This window comes from Uloborus diversus, chromosome 3 (assembly GCF_026930045.1).
Source record: "Uloborus diversus isolate 005 chromosome 3, Udiv.v.3.1, whole genome shotgun sequence".
Taxonomy (NCBI): Eukaryota; Metazoa; Arthropoda; class Arachnida; order Araneae; family Uloboridae; genus Uloborus; species Uloborus diversus.
In genome coordinates this window covers 189,791,123-189,814,694 of record NC_072733.1, presented here as the reverse complement: position 1 = coordinate 189,814,694, position 23,572 = coordinate 189,791,123, and the positions used below count along the sequence as shown (strand labels likewise).

At 32.2% G+C, this 23,572-nt stretch overlaps 1 protein-coding gene across 1 annotated transcript in view; it reads right to left on the bottom strand.

The window, feature by feature from the left end:
- LOC129219096 (ryanodine receptor-like) overlaps positions 1–23,572 on the bottom strand; it is a 295,024-nt gene that overhangs the window by 104,316 nt on the left and 167,136 nt on the right. Inside the window, 12 exon segments of the mRNA XM_054853416.1 lie at positions 1,141–1,277; positions 3,542–3,568; positions 5,254–5,335; positions 9,005–9,243; positions 9,722–9,832; positions 10,020–10,147; positions 10,326–10,530; positions 16,242–16,365; positions 16,492–16,567; positions 19,175–19,246; positions 20,099–20,215; positions 22,767–22,856. Of these exon segments, the coding sequence (XP_054709391.1) occupies positions 1,141–1,277; positions 3,542–3,568; positions 5,254–5,335; positions 9,005–9,243; positions 9,722–9,832; positions 10,020–10,147; positions 10,326–10,530; positions 16,242–16,365; positions 16,492–16,567; positions 19,175–19,246; positions 20,099–20,215; positions 22,767–22,856 (1,408 nt within the window).

The window sequence follows — 23,572 nt, the reverse complement described above, 5'->3', positions numbered from 1 at the left end:
TTTCCTTTTCAGTTCTTCTTTGTTTTTTGAAGTCGGTTCTTTTTTTATTTGCAATAATTTACTTTTTGCTTTTTTAGAGTAATCTCTGTCCTCGTCAAATTCAATATTTTTGAACTTTCTTTGGAACAATATTTGGGACTTCATAGTTTATTCCCTTACACTACAGCTATAGAAACACTGGTAGTAGATCGTGTCGAGTTATTTGTTGACGCTGTGGCATACATGCACTGCAAGCTCATTAGTTTAAAGCCCACTCAACTATTTTTTCCACTTTATACGCTATATACTACATCCACAATGGCATTTTCCTATAATGACCACAAAAATTCATTACCATTACTTTCGTGATAGTTAACGCTATCCTACGATAAATATGTCAATAGTTGATGCTTTTATATATTTCTGTTTGGTCATTCACGCACACACAAATTCGACCATCTTCATTAATTTCTTTCACGATTTTTAGTAATTAAATACGCAGTTTAACAAGACGCAGTGACTTTACTTAATGTTCATTCCTATTCTTAAACTTCAGTGGGTTTAAATTTCGAGCTCAGAGCAACTTCAATTCTTCAAATGAAATAAATGTAAAATGAAGAAATATATGTAAAACACAAAAACAGCTTTGTCACGTTTTAAACGCTCTTCTAAAATTAGCGCACAATTGTTTGTTTGCCTCTTTATGAGCCCGTTTAAAACGAAAACCTCTTCAACTTATTCAGAGCAGTTCTTTGTAGATAGGTAAAATGCGGGTCAAATAATTGAGGCTCATTTTGCGACTCATTAATTTTCCATTATAAAAGAAAGAAAATCACTCGATTGTAATTATAAATCTTTTATTTTTAAATAAAATTTTTAAAATATGAAATCTTTTTCAACAACGTTTGTTTTATATTCTTTGTACAATCGTAAACTATTGGTGACGTTACTTTAAGCAACTGAATTCCTTCAGACACATTTGGTCTTTTTTTATACTGTAAGTAAATAGTTTTCTCCAAAAATTATAATCAATCAGCTGTGTTAGCAGTACAATTCAGAGTTTAAGGGAATATATTTCAACTTTAGATCGCTGTCATAAGTAGAGACTTCATTTCTTAAAAAGGGTCGTTTTTGATGTTATGGGTGTAAATTCGTGCTTACCTTGAGCTTCTAATGAAGTTTCTTGAAGTCGACCATGAATGGAATATTGATTGTGTTTGTTTAGCATAGGTTCTAAGAATGCCACAGGAAATGTTCCAGCAAATGCACCTAAGCAATTCCCAAGAGCAGGTCGATGCCTGAGGAAAAAAAAATGAAAATTGAGTTATGGAACTTTACTGGGATATTTTGGTTTTACCTAATGTAAAGTCACCGAATATGGGGTACCTTTTGCTTGTGTCACTTTCAACTGACATGTTTAACAGAAAAAAAAAAACAATATTGAGCTTAAAATTAAGTTCAAAATTCTGGAATTCAAATAATTTCACTTTAAAAGCTTAAATAGAAAATATTAGCTATGATTTTTTTTAATGGGAAAAGGTTTGTTTACACAGGATGCCTCTTACTATGGGGTACCGCAAAAACAATACCAAAATACAACTATTTGCATTTTATAAATATACTATTTGTAGTTTCAACAAATAACAAACTTTTGCGCAGTCTACATTTCCGGCAAAAAGCAAAATCTTTATATTTCGTTGACAATTAAAAACTTTATATGCAAAATTCTTGTCATGATTTTATTGGCATACTATCTAGTGATTTAGGCGCATACCGAATGTTCGGCCACAATTTAGGCCAAAGTCATGTCAAGAAGTCTGCATATAAAGTTTTTAATTGCCAGCAAAATGTAAAGATTTTTTGCCGGCACTATATATGAGTCTGTGTGAGGTATTTCCGACACAGAACTTACCCTCAAGCCCCCAAGTATTTGAAGATGACCTTACGCAATGAACGCAAACAACACCATTTTTATCTTCACTTAAACTTCTCCACTCTTACTTTTCTGAAGAGCAAGAAACTTGCCTCCCCTAATATTGCGTATTTTGCTCGATCATGCATCCTACCCAATTATGCGACTTTTTCCTGGATGATTTTTATTCTAAACCACATGCGTTAATTATACTTGAACTTGTATATCTATTTCAAGCTGAAAAAACTTGTTAATACAGAAGAAAACGATAACTTGTAAAGTTATAATTTTTAATGTATCAGTACGGTTCAATATGATTATTGTATAGCGCTGTGACAAGCATAACCGCCGCATCTGCAGCTCACACCACTGTTTCTGGTCGTAACACAAAGCATCAACTCTTAGACAACTAGTTCCGACATTCTTCGTAGTTTTTAAGTGCATGTAGAAACACTTAAAACCCCATATTACTAAGTACCGTCACATTAGGTGACTTTGCACTATGTTTTGTCACAATAATTAACAAAAGCATTTATTAATGTATATTGAGAAAGGACGAATGCTTGTTTATATAGCGAAAACAATATTAATTGCAAACTATATTTTGCTGAATAACTTTTCTGTTATTGACTGCATTATACTGCAATTTCCGCTGAGGCAACTTGGTTTTGCGATTAAAAGCAATTTTTCTTACAGTGAAAGTGTTTTTTATAATTATCCTAGAAGATTGTGAACCATTATCTTTTTTTTTTTTTTTTACTTTTACGTATTCCATAATGTCGTACTCTCTAACTATGGCTTATGATATAACTACGCTTAAGGATAAAACTTACTTAATCAGTTCAAAGAGCAAAATACATTAATTTTTCGGATATATTGAGCACCGCAATCCCAGGACTTAGAATATCGGGATTGCAGTCTCTGGATGCTGTTGCGAGCTGTTCGTCATTCGCTTGCAAAGAATACACATTTTCTTCTAAAACAAACGTGATTCTTATTATGATTCTTGGAGATTTTTAAACATTGTTTTTTTTTTTTTTAATTTTACTCTCACGTATTCAATGTACTTTCTGATTATGGTCGAGGTTATAACTACGCTTAAGGATAAAACTTATTTAATAAGTTCATAGAGCACATTACTTTTTATGATCTATTAAGCATCGTTTGCATAGAGGTAAGAATATCGTAAACACAATGCTTCAAAGTTGTGAATAATCTGTATATTGTTTTCGTTTATATGCTATATTCTTTGCTATGATTTAAAAATGCATTGCAACAAAAACATTTTATTGAAAAAGAAACGTATCATACCTGAAAACAGAGTTTTCAACTTAAAAGAGCAGTAATAAGTGAACCGACTTTTTAGAGTTGTGTTTTTCGCAAAGAAAATTTTGTAAAGGAAAAACTACTTTAAGAATTTATGTTTCACAAATACTTAAAATTTTTACTGCATTTCAAAGGACTAAAATATTCAGCCCGTGTGCGGTTACAAAAAGAAAAAAAACTCATAGGTAAATAAATTATGTTTGGTACCTAACAATTGAGATTTTTAAGAACTGAATCAAATGTTTTGAATTAATACGTGTGGTAATCACAAAAGTTAATATTTAAAATAAAATAATAGGAAATCATAAACGAAAAAGTATGTACCTGCCCATTTCAGTTTTGATGAACTTCCTAAAAGCAATGAAATAAAAATTAAATAAAAAGTCATAAAAGTGTAAATAAAACTAAAATAATTCAAAACATAAAGCTTAAAGCAAAACACATAGAAATATATAGTGAAGGCTTAGTGTGATTGTAGACCACTTTTATTGATAATAACTAAAGTAGAAGTAGGGAAAAGAAATGTTCTGCGATTTAAATGCACAGTATTTTAAAGAAAATTAAAAATTAAATTCATGCCAGAAATTAATAATGATTTGCCGGTTGCAAAAAGAAATGGGTATATAACGGCAAACCGTGGAAATAATTGTATTTTACCTAAAGTTTCTTTAAACATTTAGGTAAAATACAATTATTTCCACGGGTTTTCTTGTAATTAATATAAACTGATAAATAGTACAAAAAAAGGCAGAAAGAAAATGTTGGGAGGAAATGTTATTAATACAAGATGAATTTAAAACTGACATTCAACGGGTATTAGTATAAGAAAATTCAAGATGGCAAAACAGTTTAAAATGTCACAAAAAAACAGCTGGGCCACAAACCCACGTAATGTTATTAAAGAAGTGTTGATTCTTAGTAAAGTGGGAGAATTATAGTACAAAGAACTGTTATTAAAGACTTGTTCATCCCTAGTAAAGCAGGAGAATTCTTGCAGAAAGAACAGTATAAGATGATACAATGCTTTGTTCATTTATTGCAAAAGCACCTGATTCTACATCAGAGTGATTCATGTATCGCAGATACATGAGATTATAGCTTGAAAAATATAATTTAAAAAACTATGATAACAAATTAAAAAATATGCAGAGTAAAATGATAAATATTACAACAATAAAAGTACATCAATTCAATGGAGAAAAATTATCTATAGATACATGAACTGCTAAACAATTCAGACACTATATCGTCGCATTAATGCAACAGTAAGATATCTTTGCGTTATTTCTGGGATTAGATGTCCTACTGTTGTTCTGAGGTGACGATATGTCAGCATCATGGCTTCCCTGGCACATAGGTTCCCTTCGTTCAATGAAAAGCATTTGAGCGGATATTCTTTGCCCACCTCTACATTTTTATTACGTAAATTACACCTGGGACTATTATAAATACCAATGCGATACAGGCGTTTAGAGAGGCAATCGTGTCCAGTCTAAAAACGAATTATTGCAACAGCAATTTAGAGCTGGGAGAATCTGAAATTTTATAAAATATACTCCCCCTGGTTTCTAATTGTTATTTCTTCGTGAAATTTGATGTTGTGATTTTTTTAAGCATTCCTTTTTATTGATTTAAAAGTACTTCGCAGCTTTTTGACTGTAAACGTTTTGTTCTCTTTTAACCGTTTTTTAATTGGCGAATTTATTTCTAGCGATTCCAACTTGATATAATACTCATAAAATAGGAATTTAAGTGACATGTGCCGTTCTGTGGGGACTCACGATTGGTAGCATTTCTCTAAAATAGTTCAAAGTGTTAATTAAAAGGAAAACTCAGAATTACAGAAAAACATATTTGATGTGAAATCATACCCAGAGTTATTAAGGTCGCCTTTGTATACGTAAAATATTAGCTAAACACTGCAGCATTTTCCTAAAAGTGTTAGGTATTAGTTATTCGCGATACTACGCTCAAAACTGCTAGCCTGAAGTTTTAATAGTGTAGCAGATATAGCCAATCTAGTTTTGCTTACTCACCTACTGTTGCTTAATTCTGCCTTTGTTCCTAAAGTGAAGAGACTGTTCAAAATTTTATAACAAGCAACTTGGACTTCATTTACTAGAAAGAGAAAGAAAACACATTAGTTTAAATACTATCCTCATACATATAATAGCGAACTCACTGATCGAGTAACGCTCCTGACGTCACTAACAAGGAAATTCACGCCACGGCATAATACTTTGATAATATTTTTTAGTAATGATTTACATGGGAAATGTTTTATTTTGACAAGGCTGAAATGTATCCAGTAACTTTACTGGTTTACTGGTAAGACTTATTTTACGAGAATGAAGAAATTCAAGTATCAAAATATCAACAAGCAGTCAACTGCTTCGTTCAAATGTAGAAGCAATTTTCATCCGTCATTCTCTGACGGGCGATTTTCCAGTTTTAAATTAATGTCTACTAATTTAAAACATATATATTTTTAGTAAGTGGGCTAGAATAGTTTGCACTATAGAACCTCTCAACTGCGGCCCACCGAGCTTTTGTAATTGGCGCGGTACAGATCAAAGTTGAGGCTTATAAACCATTATATGAACATATTTTTTACAAGTTGTATTTGATAAAGTTCTTTTTCTCTTCCGCGAGCAGTTGAAATTCGGTTTAGGCCAGAAAGAGACCACCAGTCAAATGAGTTTTATGGAACACTCATTAGCTTCGATTCATTTTTATGTTGCGGTTTGTGTCAAAAATTTGTCATGAGTATTACCCCACCCCTTTCCCCTCTCTCCAAAAAATTAGTCCTTATTTCTCCAAAATTTTAATTTATCATATCTTGATTTTTAAAAAAAATTACCAAGGAAACAATTCGCACAAGTTTATAAAATAATCACATTCAAACGGCATATAATATTAATTATTTGATTGTTTTATTTAGAAATCAAAACTTTTTATTGAATGGAGAGACAATATTTTCTTTATCTTGGAAAAGAGAGTTTTCAATGAATAGTTCACCCATCGAATTTTAAATTTTCACGCAAGATGAAAAATATTTGACGATTATAATGTAATTGAGGTCGAGTTGCTCACTCTCCAAAAATTACTCAAGATCCTAGAAAGTTCTAGAACACATAATTGATTGATACGTCTGTTAGAACGCTACTGTAGATAGTACTTAGTTTCTTTCTTCGTGATCTATTTTTCTTTGAGCTGATAAATGCTTGTGCATCCAACATCGTAATATCTAACATAGTGAACCGTTTTAATTATTTTAAACTTTTTTTATAACGATTTTAGTTTTACTTCATGACGAAGGTTCTTATTTCAGAACAAATCGGTAGCATTTAGCTTCGGATTCACATCATAAGTCCTCCCTCAAGCAGTTTCCGTTTTGCGGAATTTCTGTTAGGAGACCGTTTGAAGGAGTGCGGTGCTGGAATTAGGGTCTACATCTGCAATTATTTTCTTTCAAGAAAACTACACCATTTAAAAGGCAATGTAATAAAAAAACTACCTATCAGGCACTTTACTCAAATGTAATCTAGCATATAGATTGTTTTTAGGAACTCTAAAACTGTGCTGGGTGTTTCTGAACTCTTGGGCAAAACTTTAAAGGGTGATGGTACAAATCAGGATAAACAATAAAATGTCAAAATAAGCGTCCCAAGTGTCTTCCGAAGGAGATAGGTGCCATTAAAGTTTAAGGTCTAAAATGTCGAATGATCATAAAAAAAACGGTCGATACGTTTGTGGTTTTCGCTAAATCAGTTCTTTCATCAGTATTTCTTGAAATCTTTCTTTTTATCAGTATCTTCTTGAAAATAAATTTTGAAGATGTAGTTTAAAAAATGCCGATAGAGGGGGCTTTAGACTTTGGAGTAACAAACAACTATTGTTTACAGATATTTTTGAATCGCTTTTTACCGAAATTTTCAGCTCAAAATCTGAATCATTTAGCGTGTTTAAGTCGCACAAACTGAGATGTGTTCAGAAAGTGAAATACACTCAGTCACCAAAAAAAAAAAAAAAAACATTCACCCAGAAGGAAACGAAATATCTTCTCGAAACTTAAAATGCATGTGGTCTATAAGAAAATAAGGAAATGATTGCGAATTCAGAATAAAAGATTGTTTCATCAAGAAGTTATGTCACAATAAAGGTTACAAAACCGTAAGTAGCCTTCTCTAACAGCGATACATGACAAAGCACGGCGTGGTGCGTTGTACGGAGTGAAATAGGTTACCTATGACCACTGCGACTAAATTGGGATTCATCGTTGAACATAACACGCCTCCTGTCTGTCACAACCAAGCTAATGAAGTGCAGCGAAAATCCAATCGACAAAAATCCAATCCATTGCAATGGACGAGAGTTCGAGATGCCAGCGTCTTCCAATCTACTCTGGATTGTTTTTCTCGATACCATGAGTTTTTTTGGAAGGCGTCAAACGGAATGGAACTAATATTAGCGACCTTGTTGATGTGGTAGTGGCCGATCTTATGATGTGCGATCTTCGTGCTCATTTCTGTTCCTAGAATACCTTGACCGACCGCAATGGAGCGATTCATTTACTTTCGCCTACACTGAGTTACTTCCCATATCGCTCCGACACCGAGGTGGCTGCAGATACGCCCATACAACCAACCTGCTTCTCTGAGACCTACAGTACGTCCCTTTTAAAAGTCCAACAAGTGTTCATATACCTCTATAAGGTCGTCCTAGTCACAATAGCGTCCTTACAATTCGATAGTTTCGTTTGATGTGCCATTTGACACAAGCTTTCCCACTTTCAATCGTACCTATCTGCGCATCTTGTACGAGCATAGCGAGCTTACCCCTTTCCCTCACTTGCGACAAAATTTAAAAATCATCTCTTACCAAACTGCATTCCTGCCGCGTTTGTTGGGTGCAGCTCAATTTATTCTTGATGCATACATTTTTTGTGACAAAGTGTATTTCAACCTTTGAAGACAGTTGAGTTTTCGCTATTGAATCACTCCCAACATTTCAGATTCTAAACTCAAAATTTAAGTTTAAGTCCAAGCATTAGAAAACATTTAATGAAATTCAAAAATAGCGGTAAAAATAGTCGTTCGTTACTCCAAAGTCTAAAGCACCCTCTATCGGCATTTTTAAAACTTAATCTTCAAAATTTATTTTCAATAAAATATTCATAAAAAGATTTAGATGAAAGATTTAAGATCATTTGAAAAATTTGTACCCTAAACTTTCATGGCGTCTATATCTTTCGGGAGACGTTTGGGACCCTTATTTTTTACATTATATTGTTTAAACGGGTGATAGTACATATCAGGTCAAAGTTTTGCCCAAGAGTACAGAAACACCCTGTATAACGTAACAGGTCAGATGAAATTGAATTTTCACCAGGATGGACACAACCGGAAAAGTGGGCCATATTAAGTAAGAATGAAAATTTTGTGTTACAACCAAACTCATCTTCAATTCGCAAGATATTTATTTTGTTGCCTTTCGTAATGCTCGTCTTAAGCTAAAGAAACGTTTGGGTCTCTGCCAAATATTCCTTTGCGGCATGTTGCAATACAAGTTAAATGCATATTCAGTCCTTTTTAAAACACTTTAACGATTAACTAAACGTGCTTAATTAGCTATCTAACAAAGGCATCATTTAATATTTTTCTTTTAATATGAATTATTACAAAAAGAAAAAAGTAATAAAAATAATTTCAAACAATTAATACTAAGTTTTTTTTGTATTTATTCAAAGGATTATTATGAAATAAATGCAATCTAATATATACTCACATATTAAATCGCTTCCAAATTCATTGGCACCCAGATGATCATATAACGCTGTTAGTACAGGCAAAAGAACTAGTTGAATGTAATTTAGTGATGATGACGTTTTCATCGTAGTTCCTCTTAACTGACTGTATTTACCCAGGGATAAATTTTGAACCAATTGTGCGAGATCATCAGCAGCTTGATTGAAAAATGTCAACATAGATGTCTTTACAAAATCAGGGCAGTTTTTGGCTATTGTTCTAGAAAAGCATTACCGTGTGCGTTAGTAGACATAGCTGAATAGCAATTTTTTTTTCTAACAAAAAATATATTTGTACCAATTACACATATTAAGGGAAAAAACATTTGTACTAATCTGTAAACTTGTACACTAAACAGGTCTTTAATAAAATTTGATACAATTTTTTAATTCAAGATCTATGCTATTTCTAACGTTTAAGATGAATTGAAGGTTCACCATAACACGAATAAACGTTTTTTTTTATTTATATATTTCAATTATGTAATACATTCATATATTTAAATTCATTCATATACATATATCAATTAATTCATATATATTTCAGTCACTACAAACATATTTTATTAAAACGCAAAGATGTTGTATTTTGCATTTTAGTATGTATCTTTGCAATTAATAATTTTTGACATTCAAAACATTTTTCAACATTAAAGCAAAATGTATTTTCCAGTTTTAAAAAAACTTCCAATACTCACTTTGCATCAGTTGCTCTTATTAATACTTGCAAACACTTCACGGATATTCTTGCATCGCTACCGAAAACACTCATCTTTGAACGCAATATTGCAGCTAGCTTGCAGAAAAGGCTAGAAAATGACAAAGAAAAATATAGACGACATGTGATAGTTGAGAAGCAATTTCAAATAATTTATGCAATACGTGCAAAACTCCTCAACCTGCATTTAATAAATATTTGCAATACAGGGAATATTCTTTTTAAATATTATGTAAATAAATAAATAAATAAATAAAAATAAAAAACCTAAAACTAACCTGGCTACCATTTCTTTTTCTTTAACTGTCGATATTCCAATATTCGTTGCTGCTGCAGTAGTAGTTGCTGCAGCTAGGAAAAACGTTCGTTGCGAAGAGAAATATTTTTCCATTAAAGGCAACACAACCTAAAAGGTGAACATGAATTTTTTCAAACGGCAAAATTTAAAAGAAATGTTTACATTAAGTAATAGTGTAATCTGGTGTTAGTTAGCCTTAAGGGCATGAAAGCCCAAGAGAAATACGTTTTCAACTTTTGAACAAGTGAGCCAATGAAACTTAATACAATGATATAAAAATACTTACTTTGCTGAAGAATTTGACATCTCTTGTTGAAGTTTTGAAACTCATTCTTCTGCTGTAATTTCCGCTTGGCTTTAGCAGTTTCATACTCACTGCAACAATATCCATGTACTGAATGAGTTTCTCAAGCAAGGATGAAGCGAACCGTGTTTCTTCAGCCACTGGGGTGGAAGGAACTCCTTCGTCGCCTGCAATTTTTCTTGCAATTCTATTGGAGTGGGCATTATCAGCAGTATCGGAAAAGAATCCCGGCCTATGATTAAGTTACAGGACAAAACATGCGACACCGCAAAATGTCGTTAAGAAGACAAAGGGTGGATTAGGGAAGCAAGCCCATTATTGTTTAGGGTAATAAGAGGGAAATTAGAAACATGTAAATACCAACAGCATCAATAGCGAGTTATTGTAGCACAAAATGGATAATGGTTCAAGAAAACAAATTTGTGTGCAAAAAAAAGCGAGTGATGAGGATGTAGTGTTAACAGCAAAGACATAACACAACACAAAACAAGTCGGGAAAGAAAGAAAAGAAAAATTTAACAGTTAATCAAACTTGAAGGATACATGAATAAAAATCATTCAAATTTCATTTATAGCTATTTAATGTGGGAATATTAGCATGAGAAAATTGATGCTTTCCAAAAATTAGATTTTTTTAACAAAAGAAACATGAAAAGGCGTACACCATGATGTTTTTAACAAGAACTAGAAAATATCTTGTAGCTTACATATTCGTGAAATTTTAATTTCATTTTGAAATAAAAATACGATGCAGAGCTTTTCATGGATTTAAGTTTACTTGGATGCTTTTCACATCATGGAAACTTTGTTTTCAGTACCTAGTTATTCATTTCATTATTAGAATTTAATTTCAAGCTCTTGAAATCCTATTAAATATCTATAGTTGAGTCAGCTAAAACTGTAACTTTCGTCGCGTAATATTTTCAAAGTATTGTTATTTTCTGCGTTTTTTTTTGTTTTTCAATGAGCAAATTTTGGCATGTGAAATACTTTCTTGATGCATCACAAGAGGGATCCCTCTTGAATATCAATATTAACAAAGCACTAATTAATTACTATGGCTGAAGAGTCTAAAAATCATGTTTTATAACAATAGTAATGATATATGTTATTACCTCTAAATATATATATATATATATATATATATATATATATATATATATATATATATATATATATATATATATATATATATATATATGTGTATATTCTCTATTTAATTCAATACTTAAAATTTCATTGTAAATGTTTCCTTTAAAACATTGTTTTCGTTCGGTTCTAAGGGATTTTCACAGAAAGCCTTACGTTAATAGATTGGTTCAGTTGTAAGCAATTTTTATTGCAAATACGCTTGGTGATACGAATACAATACAATTTCCTGCCTCATAAGATTGGATTTGTAACTGGACACTATGTAACTTTAATTGCTAACTACAAAACTGTTCCTGGTTGGCTATGTATACAATATAGTTGAAATTCTTCCTTTGATTTACACGCTTAGTCTTGAAGCTCATTGAAACTCGACATTTAATTATTAACAACCGACGTTATAAATACTGCTTTGAAAACCCTTTAGAGACTCGCTTCCCTGCATATTCATCTAGAACTATTAAATTTACACTTTAAAAGTGTACATAAAAGGAATTTCATAGCATATATTATTATTATTCTGATTATTTTATAAATTATTCACTAAAAACAAATTCTACTTAGAAATAACTCATCTAGTTTCTAAAGTGCAAAAATTTGGAAAGCATAAATACATGCAAGATTTAAGGTGGATAAAAAGTAAGCATTTTATTTAAAAGACATGCTCTAAAACATGCTCTAGCGTCATGCTTTGTAATCACTAATCACGATGCAAAATCTGGAGATAAATTGAAGTGGAAAAAAATTATGTAACGCCTTCAACTACGTTAGATTTTTTTTTTTTTTTTTTTTTTTTCAATTTCATCAGCAAACCTTGATTCAACATTTAAAAAATCAAAATATGTGCAGTACAACTTGAAATTCATTTCCAGAAAGAATGTTTTTGTTTTAAATATATATGTATTACAAAAAACTGATTGGTTTAAAAAATATATGAAGTGAAAGAGGATGTGAGTCTTCATTAGTGCATTAAATATGTTTGAAAATATTTTTTCAAAAACTTCAAAATGTAAAGGCTTTCCCCTAATCGAAGACCTTAACAAACTGCAACATTACCGAATATTAATCATCATGACTGGAGGCAAAAAAACAATGGCTTTTGGTTATATTAAGCTTTGTTACTAACTTTCTAATACATCACATGGTTTATTTACAACAATAACAAAAAAAAAAAAAACTTTTGAAAGATATTTTAACCGATTGCATGTTTATTTCATAAAAATTAATTTTGAAATGCATCGAATTTTGTGCTTGTATTTGTGTTTTTTAGAACGTTTTAGGTTATCTTTAAAATTGAGGTACTAAATGTAAATATTTTTTGTATTTTTAATTAGCGACGGCTAAGTTTTTGCAAAAAATGATAGTTTTTCAAGCAGCAGTTTTTTGATCCGACACGACAGTAATTTTAATTTTACGGTATTCGTATGTTTTGAGCAGTATCAAAAATTGCTAACTAAAGAAAAATACGCTATTGTGAGCAGGGAAATAGATAATTAAATAAATGAATAAATAAAAATGATGAAAAAAATAATGAACAAACTCTGTGCAGCTACATTTTTAATATTGTGCAGCAAATGTGAGAAAATAGTGAAAAGTTTTTAAAAATATTTCACTTATTTTTTAGAAAATGTTACATTTTGAAGTCAAGCATTGAAAATAATCATTTGTCTCTAATTGCGTTACTTGTTGAAAAAATACAAAACTATCATTTTGCAACCTGGTGGCAAAAATACACACCACTTCACACAAAAAGTATTTCAAAAATCTAGTTAGTTAAGTCGAAATAAAACTAATAATTATAATCTACAGATTCTACGTTTCTAACAAAGGAAAACACTTCTTATAGTAGTAAATATCTACAAATTTTCCATCTCTAAAAATACAAATTGGCATAACAAAACGTTTTCCGACTACAGTACAACACAAAACACTTTCTTTTTTAAACAAGAGTTGCTTACTAATTTTGCATTCCAGCTTGTGAGTTGTTCTAAGGAAAAGTGACATGTTATTACCAATCTCCTCTTTACTGCAGTATACAATTAGTAATATGGTTTTTGAGTTTCACTCAGATAATAGATTTTGGTTACACAGGGTATTCCTAACTGACTTTAACAAATAAAAAGAGCAATTACATTCCCCTGACAGTGCAGCAGTCCTTTATTCATTGTTGTGAACTGCGCGACACTACATTTTCTGCTGCTTTGAGAGTTCACTTTGACTCTTTATGATTTCAATAAATTGGTTTACAAAATTTGTTATTTTGTTGCCTTTTCAATATTTTGACAGAACAATTTAGGCGGCTCAACTTATGGATTTCTGTTACTTGGAGTAGAATACGATCCTAGATTCTTCAGTAGAAACTATTAATTTCCAGTACTGAGGTAACTAAGAAAACGAAAGGATGGCGCAAATGGTTGCATACTAAAGAGCGTTTTCTTGCGCATTTGCAGTGCAATCGGCGCCATTCTGAAGTAAGTGGTTCTCGTGGAAAGGAGCATTAAACATAGCTCTAACAATTCCTGTTGTCACCATAGTGTGAACATTTCAATTGCTTCCAGCGTGCATACTGTTAGAATTTTTTTTTAATTTGATTGTTTTTCGTACGTACATTTGAAAGTACATTTGCATATTTTCTTATATATTTTTAAAGTGAAAAGTATCACTGCAAACCGTGAACTGAATTATGCAAATGTTCTGTCCTTATAAGTTAAGGAAACAAGATTTTTTTTGCTTTAGAAGGTTATGCCGTTAATTTGGTTAGCAACAAAGATCGTAGATATGAAATTCATGTATGTTATAATATTTTCAATAAAAGATTTGCTTTTAAATAAGTGTCTTCTGATCTCAACAGACGGAAATTGTTATTTTCATGGTGGATGTAAGTTATAAACGCTATTAGCGGTAATATATTCTACATTTACGGACTGCGACTGACCTGCGCGTGGATTATCATCGACGCTTTTGCGCCCCTCCCGTCCCGAAAGTGTTTAAACCATTCAAGAATTCAAGCGAACTTGTTTCAGCATTTTGTATGTTTCTGCAGCTGTCTTGCCCAATTTGAAGCAAAATTTAATGTTAATTCTTTGCTCCATTTTCCCTTAGACAACAGGAATTTGACAGCTACGTTTTAATGCGCCTTTCCACTAGAACCACTTACTTTAGAATGACGCCGATTGCACTGCACATGCGCAAGAAAACACTGTTCAATATTGGAGATCCTATATACAGAGAGATTTTACAACGGTGCGCCGCTATCCGCCATGTTTAGTCCAAGTGTTGTCAGCTCGAAATGCTGCGCTGTGTGAATTTCTAGCTTTCCCACGGAATAGAAGACATAAAACCTTTGAAGAACAGACTGATTTTTTTCCCTCGTCGTATTTTCATTAAACGGAGTGAGCGCCAAGGCTGGCAATCCGGCGCCAATCGTTTCGTATCGTCATAGCGCGTACAAAGAAAATTTTTTTCTCAAATATTTGTTCATAAAGATAGAAAACAAACATATATTTGTGATCTGCACGTTTCATTTCATAACATCATAACTAGCTTCAAATTTTTTTTTCAATACAATGAACAGTGGTATTTGGGGTAGAAGATGCATTACGGTCTACGGGGAGTGAGCATATTTGGACATAAGATGGTCGCTGTTCCAAAGTTGTCTACTCTCTCCGTATTTAGGATCTCTATTCAATATGCAATCATTAATGCCATCTTCCGACTTTTCTTTATAATGCAGTTAGATCAGTCCTGGAAATTAATAGCCGGACCTTGTATTTGTCTTAAGCACAATCATTTCTCTTATTTTGTCAAAAGTGGATGAAATTGCTTCGTGTTAAACTGAAACCCAAAATCGTCGGTTCATATTATTTTTCCTTATCATTCCTCTCAGATGGCAGTTAGCTGAATTCAAAACGAGATCCCGGAAATATATAGAGCCATTTTTGTTTCATATGCATGATAGAGATATTTAATCTATTTATTTCCGTTATTGTAAGTATTTAAAAAGAGTAATAAACAATTAAAATGTGTCTTTTACAATGGTTAAATGTGTTGACTACAGCGAACCTGTTCTAAACTACTATGATTGGCACCATTTGCTAAAATGAAAAGCGAAATTGTTCTCCTTTGTTTTCTTTTTGAGAATTTTTGCCTACAACGTTTTTAAAATCATTTTTAAATAAAAATAACCTATTTTGTTGCCTTGAAAATTTATTACTTGAACTTGGTTTTTGTTTTAAACAAAGGCTTCAACGGAATAAATTCACGTATCCAGAATTTGGGAGATCTTAGCTACACAAAACACTGATATTTCTCTACTAATAAATACATTTTATTTTGCTGGGGTTGAATTTTTGTAAGTTTTAAGAGAAAACTTAGTTCATTGTCCAAGTGGAAGAAGCAAAATATTTTCGAATTCATTACCTTCGAACAGAAGTACTTTGAATTTTAGGGCATTATAGCCTTTAGGTTGCAAGAAATTTAGTGAATAAAAACATCATCCGGAAAATTTAATTTAAAGAGGTGAAAAAGTGTAACTAGCAGGTAATCAATAAGTAATAAAAACTTTTAAACAGGATTTTGCTTTTCGTAATGTATATATTGACCTTTGATTTCTAAAGCACCATGTCCTCTTAAAATGAATAAGATTCACGAATACACGTGCTTAAAAAAAGAAAAAATATACAATTTTAAACTTGCATTCGCTGTCTTTATAGCCACTGCTGTTTGTACAGAGAAGAAAATTTTACATACCTGTAGACTTTGTAACCTTCATACTGCAAAAATTTTAGAAATTCTTGCGACCGCTCGCGGTTTTTTCGTTTTTCCTTATCCGTCAATAGATCATATGGTACTAACTGCGGGTGAATGCCACCACCTGTCATGAAAACAAAATTACACACCACATTGGCGTAGAAATTAATCTGGAGAATGCTTCACTTTCTTAATACGCTAGCATTAATCAGAGTAATAATTTCAGTTGAAAACATGTAATGTTTTGTACCTAATGCTTCTAACTCTTCTTTCTTCTTTTTTGCCCACATATCATGAGCGTTCTCAGCGAGTCTTTCTGACATATTCTGAAAAAGTAAATTTTTTAATAATATATAATGATTTTTTAGTTCTATATGAATACACGTGCTAGTGACGCAATCGCACAAGTGACGCAATTTTACGCACACATTTCCACTTAATTCTTTGAATTGTAAGCTTTGAAGTTTAATTGTGCATTATAAATATGAAGTATCAACTAAGAGTGTTTTTGGAAAACTTAAATTTCTAGAGCGATTTCGCATGAAAAAGAGCCCAGGTGCCTCCAACTGGTGGGCAAACTGGGCGTCAAATTTCTCGCGGTAAAAGTATCCGCCGATAGTGATGCTACATGAAAGAATGGATGCTATTTTCGGGGATACGCCAGAGGACAAAATAAAATATGAAGTATCATCTATCTCAAAAGTTTTCTTGTATTTTAAAAGCAATGATTTGTGTGTGTTGCGGGCGTGATCGAACGGTATCAACCGCAACATGTACAAATCAATTTTTTTCAAGTTTATATAAATATATTTTAGAAAAGTGATGTTTCACATTACGATACATAATGGCTCCTTGCATTCGAATATATCACAATTAAAAACAATGTTTAAAATTCCAGGAGTAAAGGTCAAATATCTGCGCAAAAAGGTCACAACCGTGCAAATTCGAGGGATGTTCGGAAAGTAAGTTCCGTTTTGAAATGAAAGAAGACCAAGTTCAGTTACAGCAAAGAAATCCACTGCACCACCCTTACTCTACCACCCTTACACTGTTTTTCGGCATAGCTCCCGTGATTTTCCAGGCATTTGTCATAGCGTTGTACAAATTTTTGTGTATCCTATTCCTAGAATGTGCCGCCTGTTTAGTCAACCACGTGGAAACATGTTCTTTCAGCTTATCATCGCTGTTGTACCTTTGACCGTCAAGGAAAGATTTCAGATACTGATGAAGAATGAGAGAAGGATATGAAAGTCACAACGAACGAGTTCTGGGCAGTACGGAGGGTGGTCAAAAAAGTCCCAGCCAAAGAACTTCTACTGGGCTTTATAGGAGCCGTTTTGCTAGGACGATTTTGACCATCCCCATACCCCGTACAACTTCGACCTTGTTCTTGGCGACTTTCTTTTGCTTTGGCGTTTCCGGTCTTACCTCGGTACAGGGTGGAGGTCCGGAACTTCCTTTTTTTTTTTAATTTGGCGCGCAAAAAGTGCGGAGCATCACAGAGTGGTGAGGAGAGGCTCAACGAAAATATCTGAATGGGAAGTATCGTTACATCATGCTTTCAGTTGCCATCATGCTTTGGTCAAGACATCTGTGGAAGCGTATTTTTCTAACAGCCGCTTTATCAGAATGGGGACTTAAACTGGCCTGCACGCTCGCCTGATTTAGCCCCCTGTGACTATTTCCTGCGCGGTTATCTGAAGGCTCGGGTTTATAACGATCGTTCACGAATCCTCTCGAGGACCTGAAGAACCACATCCGAGCCGAAACTGCCAATTTACTGGTCGACATGCTCCAAAAAGTTGACCAAAACTTCCGAATTTGACTGAATTAGCGTATTGACAGTCGATGGCAACACTTACAAGATATGGTTTTCTTAACGCTGTAAAGCATTATCTCCCACTATGTGGAGATAATAATAAAGAATTTTTATTTATGTAATGTTTTTTAATTTCCCTTTAAAAAAGAAAGTTAACGCGCCCCACCCTGTACAACAACGATGATGAGATGAAAGAACATGTCACCTCATGATTTATTACACAGGTGGCACATTCTACGAAGAGGGTACGAGGAAACTTGTGCCGCACTATGACAAATGCATATAAAATCACTGGAGCTATGTCGAAAAATAATGAAAGGGTGTTACATTTTTGTGGAATAAATTTATTCGCTGTATCTCCACTTCTTCTTTTTTATTTCAAAACGAGACTTAGTTTCCTAACGACCCTTGTAGATTAAGCAAGTTAATAATATTGAATAAAATATGACAACGTATATAAAGTACAAATTTAGAATGAAAAAAGGTTAAAAAACCAGCAAACAGCTGTTTCGGCACTCTAAAATACAAGTGCCATCATCAGTGCAATTAAAAACGAAGACAGGTTCAACCCGACGAAAACACAGTCGAGGTGAACAATTGTTCATCATCATTGTTCGCCTCGACTGTGTTTTTGTCGGGTTGAACCTGTCTTCGTTTTTAATTGCACTGATGATGGCACTTGTATTTTAGAGTGCCGAAACAGCTGTTTGCTGGTTTTTTAACCTTTTTTCATTCTAAATTTGTACTTTATATACGTTGTCATATTTTATTCACTATGCAGTACAAAGTTTTCGACTACTTTTTATGTAAGTTAATAATATGATTTCATGGACATTTCTATTAAATCTTTTCAAAACTAAATTAACAAATCTATCCATAAAATCACGTGCGTAGGTTTTATCATATAGGGAAACTTAAAAAGAAAAATACTAACTACGTTTTAGTACATTCAATATTATTTACAAATACTGATTTTTTCTAATTGATTATGCTGTTGAATTGATTGCAAGATTATACATTAGTTTTATTTGTTTTTTATTTGCACTCTCATCAAATGGGGAAATAAAACATAACTATATCAAATAACTTAAACTACGTATTTTGTAAAACATACCTGCATCTCTTTGGTGAGTGTGAGGTTGGTCATATCCACAGGTTGAGGAGTGTATGTATGAGGGGATTCTGCCTGTAAAATAAGAGAAAAGTTTCACTTTCACTTGAAAATTTGAGTTATAAAATAATAAGAGCAAATTACCTTTTTTTTTCTTGAAACAATACGATAGTATCACAATGGAAAAAGATCGAAATCAGAAGCAATAGATAGAGCATGGTAAAATATAGTTTTGGACGTATACATTATTTTCCCTCCGTTATCGAAATATGATGTCTTGCAGTCTGCAGAAATTTGAAGAATGGACGCCAAATTAAGCAAGTTTCGGTGAGAAATGAAAGACATCTTCCATGCGCTTTGAAGATGGATGTCCTGCCCTTAGAGCAGAAATTAGTAAAGGAAGAGAGCAAGTCCAATAATTGGCTAAGCAAAAGCTGAGACAAAGACCCCAAGTCACGTGGTTCAACAACGACGAATGGATGACACATTTTGCGTGAAATTAACGAAATAAACCTGATTTCTTCCAATGTTTTGCTTTAAAATCTACCTCGTGACTTGGGGTTTTGCTTCACCTATGAAAGTCTTCGCTCCCTCCATTTTATCTCTTGTCAATGATCTTGCCACATTCATACTGTGAAGTTGTGATGTTCCTTCCATTTCTGACCAAGTCTTTGAATTTTCAAACTTTTCTTAAATTTTCGGCCGACATTAAGGCCTTCTGTCTTGATAACGGGGAGACGAGGGCAAATAATTTATGTATCAAAAGAAAAAAGTTTTACTTATAGGTAGCTCTTTCGTTTGCTGTCTGTTTTTTCATACACAATTCATGTGGATCCCTGGTTAGCATCGAGGCAAACATAACATACAGTTTTCTTTTCTATATTAAACTAAATTTGTACACAGCTACACATGGAAAGAGGGTCTTACTTGCTTAGAAGTTCTAGGCAGAGAGCTGCGACCTGCTTCCCCCATGTCAAGCTTCCATCCAAGGGCTAAAAGTGCTTTCAAAGATTCTCGAATTGGCTCTTCGTATCTTTCTTTCTCCTGCAATTTAGAAGCATATTTTAATGACTTAAAAAATCTTACAAAGTCTGATACCTTACCCCAGCTTCCCACTTTAAATAATAAAAGAAGGGCTAAAAAGAGAATTTGCTTTTGAAACAGCTGAGTTATTAGAATAATAGGAGGGAAAACACAGTTTCTGTGGGGGAAAAAATACAATTGAACTATAGAAATAAAACTAATGTTAGAGGAGGGCGGTTGCAGAGCAAAGACACGTTAAGCATTAGTTTTGAAATAAACCGTTTTGTTTTGAGGTTTTTTTTTTTTTTTTTTGAGTTTTGAAAACTTGAATGCATTATAAATCAGAATTCAAATACAACAAAATTTTGTAAGCACTTTAGTAATTTGAAACTAATTAGGTTAAAAGACGTAAGCAAAATGAAATTGGTTACTAATGTTTTATTCTCTTTAAGAATTATTTCTATAGAAAATAGCTTTAACAAAAACAAACTTTTTTTTTATTTTCTAATCACTTTTGTTCCTACAGTTAAAAAACCAAATACCAAATAATTGAACAAACAATAAGTTCAAATAAAGGTAAATCAGTATAGTCATATGAAAACGACAGAATATAAAATACTCTATGCTTTTTTATCGTTCTGAAATTGTTTTTAACCTATAATTTGTATCGTAAAGGGCAAAAGTATTCATACTGAATACACTTTTGAAGCAATCTGAATAATTATTTGATATAAGAATTGGAAGAATATAGACATTTGCATAATTATCGCTTGTAAAAGACAGACGTACAGTGGCTACCAAAAGTGTTCGTACACCTACGACTATCAATGAAATAGGACCCTATTCATTGGGTAGAATTAATATTTCCGAATAGATATTTAAGTAAAAGATCTATGATCAATTCTCAACAAAACTACATGAAATGTTTTTAAAAAATATTAAAACTAAATTTTAAAAAAAGTCAAAAACCAAAAAGTGCCGGAAATTTTATGTCACAAAAGTCTTCGTACACTTTGAAAAATGTCTATATAGTATTGAATAATCTAAATTTTTATTAAATTTTTATTTAGTAGAATATTATGCAGTATCAACAACACATTTTAAACGTCTGTGGGAATAGATTTCGTTCTTTTTTCTTTCTTTTTTTGCTTAATTTCGGAGTAAGTGCTCAACAACACTTTGAGTCTTACTGTTTCTAGCTCTTTTTTTCGTTTCAAAGGCGTATTTCCGTAATCTAGCCTCCAGATATCTCTAAATATGTTACATTAAGTTCAAATCGGGGGATTTAAGGGGTATTTTCTAAACTTTAGGACAATTTTTGAGGTACTAGACGCAAACGTTGAAAACCGTGTGCTTTTTCTCGTTATCTTGATAAAAAAACAAAGTTGTTTCCGATAACCCAATTTTTGACTAAGAGTTTAAAATTGGTTTTTGAAATATTTAAATGAACAGCATAATTCGTTATTTCATCAAATAATTCCAAACTATCAAGTCTTGATGCTGATATGCACTCTCACGCGAGTACACCGTCACGGTTTGATTAACTGGTCAAACTAAGTTCTTAAGATAAAGTTCCTAATTTATTTTTCTTATTTACATACAACAATTTAACCAAAAATGTTGAATTCATTTTTATCTGTAAGTAAGACGTAATTCCAAAACATTTTGAGCTTATTTATCATTGATTTTGCGACGAAAAAGCGAAAGCTTTCTGTTTTTCGCCAAGAAAATTTCTGCAGGAAGAGGTCCCATTTAATCCAGCTATTTAGAGAACTTGGAGAACAATTTTAGGTGAAAATTAAACGTAGAATTTTTATTTAACTCTGCAGAAAATTTACAGCACTCAAATGTGTATTTTTCTTAAATTTTTTAACTGTAAATCTCCGATCTCGCTTTGTCAACTTTTCTTACCTTGTTTTCTGTCCGATTCTTTTCTTTAAAGCATTTTATCAAGCTATTTACTATAGAATGGAACAAATGAACTAATCTAGAGACATTTCAAACCAATTTATCGCTACTGTGAGGAAAAAATTCAAATTTCGAATGGTGTCTGGCTTTTTACGAATACCAGTCATTTTAAGGTAATAAGCACAATATTAAGAAATAAATAAACAAAAAAATTAAAGCCAAATGACTTTTAATGGTCAACGCAATGCAAAAATAATAAAAAAACGACATATGATAATTTTAATCATGAATTTATTCTAAAATATTGGAGTGTACGATGACTTTTGTGGCGTATTACTTCTCTGTCTCTTCTTTTTTTGACCCATTTTAAAAAGAAGATCCGTCAATATTTTGAAAAAAACTACTGGGTTTTTATTTAGAATGACATAGGAATAACGTGAAACTATATTGGACTTCATATTCGAATTCAGTTTCGCCTTATTTTGGTTTTACTAAAAAAATTCAAAGCTTACGAACACTTTTGGGAGCCACTGTATTGTCACAAAGCAAATTCAAGCAAACACCATGAAAATTTCCGAGTTCTAAGAAAACAAACTGAATTATTTATTGCATAATATTTTAATTGTAACAGCAATCATATCTCGTCACAAAAAAAAAATATTACCCAATCTCCTAGTAAACTGTATGGCTTAAGTCGAGGATGTAATTTTCGTTCATCACTCCAATAATCTCCATACACCCAACTATTACCCATCTAGAATGGAAAAAAAGGTATTACTCAAACAAGTGTCAGTAACAAGCATGTCAGTTATTTTACAGGCGTGATTAAAAACATGATTGAAAAATGTTGTATATATTCTTGAATAAAGAGTGCATAGTACATATTTAAAAAAAGTATTATCCATAAACATCCTTATTTTATCAACAAGATTACAATGTAAGGCTTAGTTTTTCAAAAGAGCGTCATGACAGTAAAGTTTTCACTATAAAAACGCCTACTTCGTCATAAAAAATTATAAACATTAAAACGGCGTTTAGAATATACAAATAGAAATTTAATTGTAGACACCTGCTTCGGAGTTACAAAGATTTCCTTTCAGTATTAAGAAATAATCTTACAGATGAAAATACATCTAATAAAGGCCAAGAGAGATTTAATTAGATATAATGCAATCACTCAAATAGAAATGCGTAAGTCATAAGTTTACTTATTAGTTTAACAAGGAGTTAGAATAGTAAATATCTACGTATTATTTCTTCCACTATCATGGAAATCAATCTTTTCAAAAGACAAACCGTGCTGATATTTTTGTGTGTATAATCAAAACAAAACAATTTTAAAATCCCAAATAAATTTTATAACTATTGGTGCAGTCATGTAAAACTATCATAAAAATATTATTTTTGAAGTCATTGGAGTACATAGTGATCAGGAAAATGGTTATTACAGCTTATTCTTATTTTGGCCAG